Here is a 12,964-nt window from a genome sequence, read left to right on the forward strand (position 1 = left end):
CCGGTTGTTCGGTTAGATATCGTTCCGTTAAAGTGTTAAGTTATATCGTACAGTGTTCTTTTTGTAACTTTTTGTGACCCTTTGAATCCCCGATACTTAGGAAAGCATACAGGACCATTTTGCCATATTTTTGCACCTTACTAGCATGTTACAATGCTGAATTTTTGTTAATAAATGCAGAATTCTGCATTTTTTGCGAGTTTTAGGCACTTTCCGGCACTGAAACCATCTCCTAGTGACGCAGTTTTATGGTTCTTACTTCCCTACACTCCATACTAGTGTAGTACCCTGTCTCTGGCTCATACATGCCTCAAAACATTGTCTGTCTATGTACTAGCACTGTCAGTATATTTCTGGGTTATCCGCTCATTGTGCTAACTGTGCTTCGTGCATCAAGTTTGTCACTAAAGTTTGTGTGTAGTAAATGGTGTGACAGTATGAAGTGTGATGCACATGTATGTATGATGCAGAAATCATAAAGCAGTTTATATCAACAGTTGTAATTAAGCACAGTCGTTAAGCACAAATTTAATATTAATTAATTGTACGAATACCTGTAATTATGAGGGTTGTCACAGTTGATACATTTGATGATGATACTGGATGTAGAGATGATTATTGTTGTTTGATTTTTGGTGATGATTAAGTTTAAGAGTTTGATATTCAACCATCTGATGTTTTTGAATTAGATATATTAAAATTGTGAGTTTTCTTTTGCAGGAATTCGACAAAGTTAAAATGGAGAGAACATTGGTTTCGAATGAAAAAACAGACCTACCGCCAAACGATTTCCCGGCCAACCGATCTTTCATCCCGTGGTGTTGGGTTTTGGGTTTTGGGTTTTCGTGTGATGAGAGATAGGTGTTGTGTGGTGGGTAGTGGTTATAGCAACAGGTTATGTGAGGTGGGTGGTGGTGGTGATGGTAGATGGTGGATGTTAGTGGTAAATGGGAGAGAGAGAGGTGAGAGATATATCTAATTTTTTATTTTTTTAATGGTTAGGTATTTAATTTATTTACACAACTAGTCCTTGAAAAGTAAAATGACAATAATACCCTACAGAAAAATCTAACTATGTTAGGGCTAAAGGACATAACGTGCAAGATTTTAAAACATTAAGTACAAGACTCGTCAATTTGAAAGATAAAGTACACCGACTAAACTTCACTATAAAGATAAGGGACAAAACTTGAAATTCACTCAATTTTATATTAGGGTAAATTTCTTTTTGAGTCCCTGTGTTTTACAGGTTTTAACCACGTGAGTCCAAAATCAAAATGTTTTACGCCCTGAGTCCCTATAACCAATTTTCTTAACCATTTGAGTCCAAATTTCTAACACCATCCACCAAGTTTGTTAACTATGAAGGTAATTTGGTCATTTACACACAAAGTACAAGTCTTATATGCATATGAGTACAAGGAACAAGTATTTAATGCATAAACTTTTTATATATAATATATATAAAAATAATTACCTACACCTCACCATCACCACTCCACCACCGCACCTTCACCACCACTCCACCACCACACCTACCACCACCATCGTGAACTGTCACAAATCATCAAATCCTCAAACCCACATTCAAGTATTACTCAAAGTATTATTTATCTATGCAGAGCGTACCTATCACACACCACCATCAAATATGAAATCATGTTAATCCAAAAAACAGAAACAAAAGACATGACAACACAGCGAGAATCGTCACCGCTTATCCATCAAAAACTACAAAAAACAATAAAATATATATAAAAACAAACGAAACCTCACCAAAATCATCTATAAATACGTGGGGAACGAAACGCTCAATCACCAACAAATTATCCAAACCACCACATTCGTAAGGCCAAGGTTTAGTGTTCTGCACAGAACCAGTCAAAGAATCCAGCCATCAGGATAAAGCCTACCAACATATCGCTCTAGAGTCTGACCATTTAAATATTGGTCTTACATGAGTCAGACTTAATCCACATAGTGAAAATTTATTTCATTTCCCATAAATGCAACAAAATATTTTTGAATTTTTGTTTTTCAAATGTTTTTGAATCTAAGGGTTGACCACGCCCCGTGTTGCCTTAGCACGACCCCGTGTTGGCCTATCTAGTTTGTCTTTTGTTGTTGTCTTTTCTTTTGCAGAGAATCTTGACTGGGCACGACCCATGCCTGGTGGGCACGGCCCCGTGCCAGAGCTTCTGATCTTGTTATTTTGTTGGTTTGGATGTGGATGGGGGCTTGGCGAGTCGTGTCAATCCTCCTTCTTTGTAATTACGTTGGTTTTTGATGTTATTTTTCTCCTTTTGTGCGTTTAAGCTCTTTTGACCCTGTAAATTAAAAAGGAACAAAGAAACATGTTTTTTTCCAACATTAGTACACAAAAGGAGTTGATTTTACGCCGTATTTGATATAATTTATATGTTGTATTTTACGCAAATCAAATACCCCCACACTTAAATCTTTGCTTGACCTCAAGCAAAACTCTATAATGTGGCTTACAAACCCAAACGGAATAGGTAGAAGAGAAGGTTTTGGGCTTATCTTTAGAGTGTCAGGAATCCAAGTTCTAAATTTATTTTGTTTTTATTTTATTTACAATCTTATTCGTCATGATTTATTTAAAAGACAAATTAAGAAAGATTATTTGTTTTGGGCATAACATGCCTTTATAAAATTTCATTTAGTTATATACAAATTTACACACCTCACAAGTGGTCACTCAACACTCGGCCGAAGTTGTTTAAGTGAAAATGTTTGTGCCCGGTTTGGAACTTACTCCTACTATAGGCTTGAAACACAATCAAACCTCTTACATTTTGGCGTTTAACCCTTGTAAATATCAAGAGGGCTTTAAAGGGTAGGTTGTGGTTTGGGTAGGTGTGTTTGGTAAAAATGGCGAAAGGCGTAAAAAGTATCAATTTTTCCATTGCTTTGTGGCTTAGCAAAAAAAAAAAAAAAAAAAACCAAAAAAAAATACTTTGGTTTTTTTTTCCAATGTTAGAAACTGAGCCATACTTGTAATTTTTATAACCAATCTCTTTACAAAAATAAAAGGGTGTGAATAAAAAAGATTGTGGATGTGGGTGTTGCGGGTTTAGAAATGAAAGGGTTAAGGCTCAAAGGGGTTTATCTAGGGGGATGGTTTTGGTTAAAGAAAGGAAAATAAGGGTTTGAAGTGACAAATGAGTTTGATCCTAATGCCTCCATCATTTACTTGGATTTTCGTCGGTAAGGACTTGGAACGTATTACTTTGGTAAGTTCTAGATTTGTAAGAACCAAACGGACTATTCACACAAGAAACGAAAATTGAGCAATTAATAAAGATGTGTATTTATATGCTCGGTAAAGGCTCAAAACTCACTTTTGTGAAAAAGGGGTTATAGTGTAAAAATGTATATATAATCAAATTTTATAAAGATTTGGTATGCCCGTTTTTATAATTTTCTTAATCGGTTCTTTTTATCATGACTCTATCAGGTGTAAATTAGTAAAAATATAATTGTTAGAACTTATTTTACCCAACTAAACCAAGATAAGTAAAAGAAAATAAAAAAAAAATTGAAAAAGTTTGGGGTGATTAGCTTCCAAGGCGAGTTTTGTGTAAGGCTTGTTTTTAGGACAAACGATTCAAGGTTTTATCATCCCCCCCACCCCCCCACACTTAAATTACACATTGTCCTTAATGTGTACCAAATAGGAGTTTTTTATTAAATGTGTAAAAAGTGGGTAAAAATAACATTTTTTTTTGTTACTGGCACTTGTAGCACGGGGGCGTGCTATGGGGACACGGCCCCGTGGCCAAAGTGCCGGTAACAATGTTGAATAGAAGACTTACAGTATAGTGGACATGGGGGCATGCTGGGTGAGCACAGCCCGTGCCACCTTCTTGGCAGAAACTTTTTGGACATCAGACAGTTGAGCACGGGGGCGTGCCTGATGGCACGGCCCCGTGCTGCGGACACTGATTTGCAGTTTTTAAAGCGGGTGGTTCTGGTTTATATGCATGGGATCCATTTTTCATCGTCCATCATCCTCTTTTGAGCGTGCTTTATTCCTACAAAGATAAAACTTAAAAGAGACATTAAACTAAAGATTAAACTTAGAAAACTACTTAACTAATGGATAGTCCATGGAATGCCTCCATGGTGCGCCATGTTTATAAGGGTCCTTGGCTAGACCCAAAGTCGGTCAAATGTTACCCAAGCGGGATGACTCGCATCCTGAGTTGTATCCTTGAAGAGCGTCGTCTAGGCTTGAGTCAATCGCTTTGAGGTATTTGACCGGATCATCCTCCGCTCGCTGTCCCACCTCAAACTTGATCTCCTTTTCAACAACCCTGAATGTTAGTTTCCCGTCGCTCATATCCACCATAGCCTTTGCGGTGACAAGGAAAGGCCTTCCTAATATGAACAGGATTTCAGTGTCCTCTTCCATGTCTAAGATAACAAAGTCGGCCGGAAAAACAAATTCTCCGATAGATTTTCTATGACAAGTTGATGGTATTTGTAACACCCCAACCCGGAATGGATCGACGTGTCACTATTACAGAGTCAGATCAAAAACATAATTCCATATATACTTGAAAGTATTACAAGGCATAACAACTTAATGGAAATAGGATGTCTAATTTAATAGATTTATTTCTACGATGTATTTTTCATATACTGGAGCACTCTTCTGTATCCCGTCCCAGATTGTCTTGATAACCTAACGTAAAGAAGAAAAAACAAAAACGTACGTCTGAGCAAAATTTGAAAGTTTTGCCCGGTGCGCGGATAGAGGGAAACAAAAAGGCTTATTTTATTTGAGAAAAAGGCTAAGTTCTTCAAAAATCCTTTGTTTTGGCAAAAACGCTAAGTTTTCGTAATTCAAAATATATTAAATAAATATAACAAATATTATCATAATACGTTAGACAGATTTACCCGAAGTCCAGAAGGTTCATTTTATTACAGAGGTTGATACAGGGTAGCTAGCCTATGTATCTAGACATGGAAGGAGTGTGGGAAAATCACACCGACCATTCACCAGATATCAGACTTTATTTACTTTTTCCTAGGATCGATCCATACGCCTCTAAACCAGTGTTGCAAAAGTCGCTAGGCGGTCCGTAGTCGGCCGACTGGGGAGTTGGGAGTAATCAGAGTACTCGGGGAGTACGCGGACATGATAAATACAAAGAAAATTAATTGGTGTATAATATATATATATATATATATGTGTGTGTGTGTGTGTGTGTTAAAAGAAGCATAATTCATGTTAAAATGAGTATAATTCAAAATTAAACATGTTTGAAGTTCAAATCTCACCAAGTATAATGCCGAGTAGATGGCCAAGTAGGCCAGGTAGTCCGAGTACAAGGCTAAGTAGGCCGAGTACAAGTCCGAAGTATTCTGAATACAAGGCTGACTAGTCGGAGTACAAGGCCGAGTAGTCCGAGTACAAGGCCGAGTAGGCCGACTTTTACAACACTGCTCTAAACAGAAGTCCGTAGACTAAAACAAAAGAGACGTCGTGAACTTAACTCACCGTCATGGATGGTGCCACATCATTTTATGCCACAATGATGGGTCTCTGGTTATCCTCACAGAAAAAGGGAATGATTTGGGTAACATAATAATCTACAATATTTGTAATAATCTACATATACGTATATCCCGTTAAAAATGCTAGAGTTCTTAGTGTCTGTTGGTTTAAATTGTCTCATTGAATTTACAAAACTTATACGTAAAGTAGAATTATTAATTTTAAACCTTTAGTTATTTGAAAATGTTAACTTCATCCATACAATGATCAAATAAATTTATATAGACACACATATGTAGGTAAGTTACATGTTTAGATGAAACTAAATTTGTGTATATACAAATCATACGTAATATTCATTTGCTTGATTTTGTACTTGGTTATTGATCTATAAGATGTTGTAAAAATGTCTAGTCAGAAATACTAGTATAATTTAATAACAAAACTAACAATTTTTTTTTGTCTTTTGAATAAGATATATTAAATGGGTTTTACATACTTATAAAACAAAATTCTAAAGACTAGTAAGTAAAATTTAAAACTGATATATTTTAATAATTAAGTAGGTATATAAAAGACTAAAGTATGATCACCAATTTGTAATATGAATATGAATATAATATTATACATAGACATATAAAATAACTTTTAAGTATCAAAATAAAGCCATCAAGTTATACTAAATGAACTGACCCATCTTAACAAATGTAATATAATAATTTATTATATCATCTTCTTTGTTTGAAACATTGAAAGAACGCAGACGCCATTTTTGCTTTACAATTTAATTTATGGATTAGGTTTAGTACATGTATATATATGTTGATGCAACAAACACGGGACCAAGGATGGTAGCTTAGCTGGTCAGGCAAAAGGGCTGAAGGGTTCAGTTTTGCCTAACGCAGGTCGCGGGGTCCCTCCACGTTTGCAAAACGTGGAAGGAGGTTCACTAGTATGATTGAGATATTTGCTTTGAAGTTCTTTCTTCGAGACTAGCTCGAATTCAGAAAAGAAAGCAAATGAGATGAATTTGATGAGGAGTTATTTGGAGGTGACAAAGAACTCTTGAATGACAAGAGATTAAGGAATCTCTGCTTTTTGGAATGTCCAGGAAGTGTCTTCGAGCTGTCTTCTTATAGTGGAAGACACCTCTCGAAATGGTATGGACCATACTAGCGGAACCTGTTTGCTTATGGAGGGTTTCCCCTTTTGGGGTTCAAGGCTTTGGACCCCTGGTTAATAGGGTGTGCCTGTACAGACCTGCTCTGACTTTGTGAGTTGGTGAGCGTGAGTTGGTGAGATGAGTTGGTGGACATGACTAGTTACTGTTCCTCGATTCACTCATTATACAGCTTTTCATCCAATGAACCTTTCAACCTTTTAAGCCCTTTGCATATTAATAATTTTATTTGTCTTTGGGCTACCCCCGTCGTCAGCCCCCCAAGTCAGAGGTTTTTGGGGTATTATGCTCAAAGACTTCTGACTTTTATGCATGTCTTGTAAAGGTTTCAAGGGTTCGTTGTTTGGAGGCTTGAAGGGTTTGAGGCGGTTACTTTTTGAATTTTGAAATTTAATCGATTTGACAGTTGATTGGACATGTGTCAGGCGGCGGATTGGCAGGGATTTTTATTTTTATCTTTAATACCCTTACTTTACTCTTATATTCATTTTTACAGTTACAAAACTTCATCATTTTCCCTTCAATCATTCACAGTTTTTCCTTCTTCAGGTTAGTTTTCTTCTCCATTTTCACTTTTACTTTTTCCGATCATGGGTGCCCTTAAGGATTTAGCGAGGTCATTTTCTCGATTGACACAAGAGGAGGTAGACCTGTTTTGTCTTGAACATGGTATTGATAAACAGTTTAATCCAACCGCCCCTGCTTGCGATGCTTCCATTGACAAACCGATTCCTGGTTTTATTGCTTTGTATTGTCGGCATTTTGAGTGGTCTAATCTTCGTTACCCTTTTTCGTTTTTTGTTCTAAATTTGCTTGAGTATTATCGAGTGTCTTTTGGGCAAGTACATCCGAAAGGAATGGCTAGGGTTTTGCACTTTGAAGTGCTGTGTCGTGCTTTAGGTTATGATCCTTCATTGTTGCTCTTTCGGAGGTTCTTCCGGTTAGCCAAAAATGGTGATTGGTTTACTTTTGAGAACACAAAGGTTGAAACTTGTCTCGTTTCCTCCATGGTTACGACCCTTGGATCATGGAAGAATACGTTTTTCTGGGTTTCTGAATCCATCATTCCTTTCAAAATGGTGTGGAGGCATCCGGATGCTGTTCTCAACGATCCGGAGCCTTCCGAGTCTGAATTAAATGATGCCTTTCTTTCAGCCATTCGGGGGTGCCCTTCCAGGGTTCGTCCTTTTCCCGAACATTTGTTAGTGCTTTTAGGGGTTAGTAATATTTGGGCAAAAGTTGATCGGGATCCGGTGTTGATGAGAAATGGCCTTGGTATGCATTTTCTCCCCTATGCCTTTTCGTCTTACTTTGTTTGTGACTTATTTTCTTTATTTGTTTTTTGGCAGTTATGTCTGCTTTGGACTTCATCAAGAGTGACGATACGTCCGATGTGGTTTTTGAAGATGCTCCGACTGTTCCGGGTGAAAATGTTGTTGTGAGGACCTCTGAGCAGAGGTTTGAGGGTTCAGGTTATGTCAGTGTTGCAAATGCGAAGGGTTTTACCAAGTCCAATGTTCCCAAGCCTTCAACTCGCCGGTTATCTCGTCGTTTACTGAAAGCTACTCCTCAATCCACTTCTACTGAACCAGTGGATTTGAGTGATGATATCGAGGTTTCTGAGGATCAGGTTGAAGTGGAGGTTGAGAAGGAGAAGGAATTAGTTGTGCGTGGTAAGAAGGTTCGAGGGAAGAAGGGTGTTGCTACCCCTGTTCAAGAATCGTCGAGCAGAGACGTTGAAGGGTTGAACCCTGAGGGCACTTATGTGCCTGCTTGGTTGGTTAAGAATGATGACACTTTTAAGGATGCTGCTGTTTGTGAAGATGCTCTTAGTCATCTTGCTCCTCCTTCCGTTCGTGAAGCTATTGCTGAGATGGATGATGACACTATGTTATCTCGCATGGTTTTAACTACTTGCAACCTTGCAGCCATGCTTCCCCAAGGGATTACACGCTTTCGCCAGAGGATGCGGGAGTATGAGGATTTTTCTAAAAAGAAAGACAAAATGAAATCCTCCCTTGCATCGATGAAGAAGGAAGTGGCTGGGTTTGCAGAGAAGGAGGCAGCTTGGAAGAAGGAGATTGAGGATCTGAAGAAGATGCATGCCATTGAGATGGGTGACCTGAAGAAGAGCTTTGAAGCAAGTTTGCTGAAGTTGAAGGCTGATCGAGAGGCCTTGTCTGTCCAGCAGCAGGCTTTTCGTGAAGAGAAGGGGGGTTGAAAGCTTCGGTTGGTCAGGTGACTGTGGATAATCAATGGTTGATCGAGCATGGGTTCCAGCAGGTTGTGACTTACCTTTTGCATTCCAAGGAGTTTAACTCTGCCCTTGGTGATGTTTACACAAAGCTGCTGAACCTGGGGAAGCATCAAGGCCTTGCTGCTGGCTATAAACTTCATGAATCTGGGCAACCTTTGGAAAAGTCACCCATGTATCGCCCCGAGGCTTCTGATGTTTTCAAGGCTTCTGTTGAGCAGATGGAGAGGCTAACTTACCCTTATATTCATGAGGTATCCTCCTGCTTTGGTAAGCCTTTGTCTGTTTTACAGGGATTGAAGCCTGAAGGGTTGAATGAGAAGGTTTGTGCTGAGGTTTTGGGCTCTTTGTCGAGGAAGAGGTCTTATTCCGGGGACAGTGATGATACCCTTTCGAGTCTGCCTGAAACATTGAAAGATGCTGGTATGGAAACCTCTGCAGTTGGTGGTGAAGAAGGTGTGAAGGGGAAGAAGACAAAGAAAGCCAAGAAGTCTAAGGGTGAAGGTTCTAAGCCTTCTGATAACTGACATTTATTCGTAGCTTTCTTAGCGAACACTTTAATGTTTTGTAATCTTTTAAACAATGTTTAGGTTTTGGGGACCCTTAAGGTTCCCATGGTTGGTTAGGCCTATATGGCCGTTGAACACTAGTTTAATTTGCAAGCCACTAGGGCTTGTTTTGTCTACCTTATGAAGGTCTTTTATGACCTTTTTGACTATGACATGATGGTTGATGTTTTTTGTTTGTTTCGTTTGCTTGGTTTGTTTTGTGGTGTTTCAACCCTTCAAGCTTTTTGCGTGCTTGTTGCTAGGTTGAAGCTTCTAACCTTTCAACCTCAGTGCCTGTTGGTTGAACTTTCGGTAGCTTCTGATTTGGTTTGTATGTTTGGTTGATGGGCTTGTTTATTTTTATTTTCTTGCCTTGTCTTTGTTTACTTTGTCTTTATGTTTTTTACACTTTAAAGGGTTCAGTGCTGCAGTCACTTTGCCTTAGTGTTTATCATCAAGACGTAGTATCTATCCTTTTCTTTTATTTCGTTGTGATTTGTTTGATTTCGTAAGTCTGTTTATTGGGTACATTTTTTAGACTTAAGGAACGATTGGTGTAGGCTGTTCAAACCTGTCTATGAGACACTATTGTTTTTCTTTGATAAGTCTCATGGAGTTGTATTGATTTAGGAACTCACCCCTTATATAGGTCCATTCAACCCTTGAACCTATTGAGCGATATGGCCTGGGAGCTCATCCCCTTACATGGCCCTTGCCATGGAGTTTTTTGCTAGGTTCTCAACCTGATATTAGGATAGAAAGACAAGTTTGATAAAGTAACTTCATTCATTCAAGCAACATTTGCTTTTACAAAAGGTTTTTGTTTTGCTACAAACCAAACTTTCTAAACATAAAACCTTCTAAGGGTTTTTCCGTTCCAGTGCCTTGGAAGCCTTTTGCCTTCTGAATCTGCCAGCTTATAGGATCCGCCCTTGTGTGCTTCGAGGATGGTGTAGGGACCTTCCCATTTTGGGCCTAGTTTCCCTTGGTTTTCTTTTTTGCTGGCTTCATTGTTTCTGAGGACTAGGTCCCCTGGCTTGAATCTTTCGTTCTTGACCTTTTTGTTGTAATAGGCCTCCATCCTTTGTTTGTACTTGGCTTCTTGTATTGCTGCTTGATCCCGGGCTTCTTCTAGGAGTTGCAAGTTCAACATGGTCTCTTGTGTGTTTACGTTGGGATCCATGTTGACAACTCGTTGGGTTACAACTCCTATTTCAGCTGGGATTACGGCTTCGGATCCGAATACCAAGCTATAAGGTGTCTTTTTGTGACTTGTTTTTTCCGTCGTTCTGATTGCCCATAAAACGCTAGGCAATTCCTCCAGCCAATTACTTTCATATCTCCCCAATCTTGTCTTGATGCCTTCTACAATACTTCTGTTGGTTCTTTCAACCTGGCCATTTGATTGCGGGTAGGCCACTGAGCTGAAGATTTGGTTGATCCTGTACTCCTTGCACCAAAGGCTGAAGGGTTTCTCGGCGAATTGTTTCCCATTATCGGTGACAATTTCCCCTGGTAACCCATAGCGACATATGATATTCTCCCAAACAAAGTCTATGACTTGTTTTCCTGTGATTTTGGCAAGGGGTTTAACCTCTGGCCATTTGCTGAAGTAGTCGATTGCTACCAATAGGAATTTTACTCCCCCTTTGCTTGGAGGGAATGGACCGACAATGTCCATTCCCCATTTATGGAATGGCCACGCTGAGGTTATGGGGACCAAGTCGTGTTTGGGACTTTTTGGTATCGGTGAGTGGATTTGGCAGGCATCGCATTTCTTTAGTTGCTCAGCGGTGTCACGATGCATTGAAGGCCAGAAATATCCCAAATTCATAAGCTTTGCAACCACCGATCTAGCTCCAAAATGAGCTCCACATATTCCTTCATGCACTTCTTTGACCAAATATTTGCTTTGTTCAGGGCCCACACACCTTAATAATGGTGCAAGGTATCCTTTTTTATAGAGGATTTCTCCTTGCAACACATATTGTCTTGCTTTGATCTTTACCCTTTCAGCTTCCATTTGGTCGTTGGGTAGTTCATTGTTTTGAAGGAACTTCTTTATGGGAGTCATCCAATTTGGATCTTCCTCGGTGACCACATCTTGTACTTCCAATTCATCAATTGAACGAGCCTTCAACACTTCAACCAACACCTTTTTTGTGAGGTGGGCGAATGTGAGGGACGCTAATTTGCTTAAGGCATCTGCCCTTTTGTTTTGGGATCTTGGAATTTGTTTGATGTTGCATGCTTGAAAGGTGTTCATTAATTCCTTGGACTTTTCTTTGTACCTTCTCATGTTGGGTTCTTTGGCAACATAGCTGTCATTGACTTGGCTTGATACTAGTAGTGAATCAGTGAACACGTCAAGCTTGTTGACTTTCATTTCTTTGGCTAGCCGGAGACCAGCAATCAGTGCTTCGTATTCAGCCTCGTTATTGGTGGTCTGAAAGTTGAAACGAAGAGCATACGTGAATTCTAGCCCTTCAGGGTTGATCAAGATTATACCAGCTCCTGACCCTTCAACGCTTGAAGCCCCGTCTGTGAATAGTTTCCAGGCTTCAGGGTTGGAGGGTTCAGTGGTTGTGGTGTTTACTTCCTCAGTCTTTTGGCTTGGGATTTCTACTAGGAAGTCAGCCAAAACCTGAGCTTTGATTGCTTTTCGTGGGACATAGGTGATGTTATGTTCACCTAGTTCCACTGCCCATTTTGCCAATCTTCCCGAGTTTTCAGGTTTTTCAAGCACGTTCTTAACAGGTTGGTCAGTGACCACCTGTATAGGATGTGCTTGGAAGTACCTTCTAAGCCTTCTGGCTGTTTGGACCAAGGCTAGGGCTAATTTTTCAAGGGGAGGATATTTGGTTTCAGCCAGTTTTAAAGTTTTGCTGAAAAAATAGACGGGTACCTGAGCCTTATCCCTTTCAATGGTTAGGACGGCACTGATGGCTTCATCGGCGACTGAGAGGTATACCGATATGAGCTCCCCGGTTTCTGGTGCTGCGATATCTGGCAGTGAAGCAAGGTGCTGCTTCATTTGATTAAAAGCTTCCTCAGCCTCATCGGTCCATCTGAAATCTTTCTTATCTGAACAATTCTTGAGCGTTTTGTAGAATGGTAGAGATCTTTCGGCCAGTTTTGATGTAAAACGTTTCAAGGCTGCAAGCTTCCCATTCAAGCTTTCAACCTCCTTCTTGGTTCTTGGCGGTTTAGCTTCGAGAACAGCCTTTACTTTGTTGGGGTTGGCCTTGATGCTTTGCTTTCCCACAATATGACCCAAGAATTTTCCTTCATCAAACCCAAACGAACATTTTTCCGGGTTAAGCTTCATGTTGATTTTTCTAAGATTCTTGAAGGTCTCTTGGATGTCATCAAGCATCTGGTATTCCGTTTTGCTTTTGATCACCAGGTCATCGACATAAGCTTCCATGTTTCTTCCAATTTGGCTTTCGAAGGCT

At 39.5% G+C, this 12,964-nt stretch overlaps 2 protein-coding genes across 4 annotated transcripts in view; one reads left to right on the plus strand and one right to left on the minus strand.

The window, feature by feature from the left end:
- Positions 1-12,964, minus strand: part of LOC110912331 (wall-associated receptor kinase-like 2) — an 82,216-nt gene that overhangs the window by 35,985 nt on the left and 33,267 nt on the right. The gene's annotated exons all lie outside the window — the stretch shown is intronic.
- On the plus strand, positions 7,073-9,788 carry LOC118486398. Its single transcript, XM_035982822.1, has 2 exons — positions 7,073-7,982; positions 8,057-9,788. The coding sequence occupies exons 1-2, from the start codon at positions 7,298-7,300 to the stop codon at positions 8,926-8,928; spliced, it is 1,557 nt and encodes a 518-aa protein (XP_035838715.1). The 5' UTR covers positions 7,073-7,297; the 3' UTR covers positions 8,929-9,788.

The sequence above is a fragment of the Helianthus annuus genome, chromosome 14 (assembly GCF_002127325.2).
Source record: "Helianthus annuus cultivar XRQ/B chromosome 14, HanXRQr2.0-SUNRISE, whole genome shotgun sequence".
Classification (NCBI taxonomy): Eukaryota; Viridiplantae; Streptophyta; class Magnoliopsida; order Asterales; family Asteraceae; genus Helianthus; species Helianthus annuus.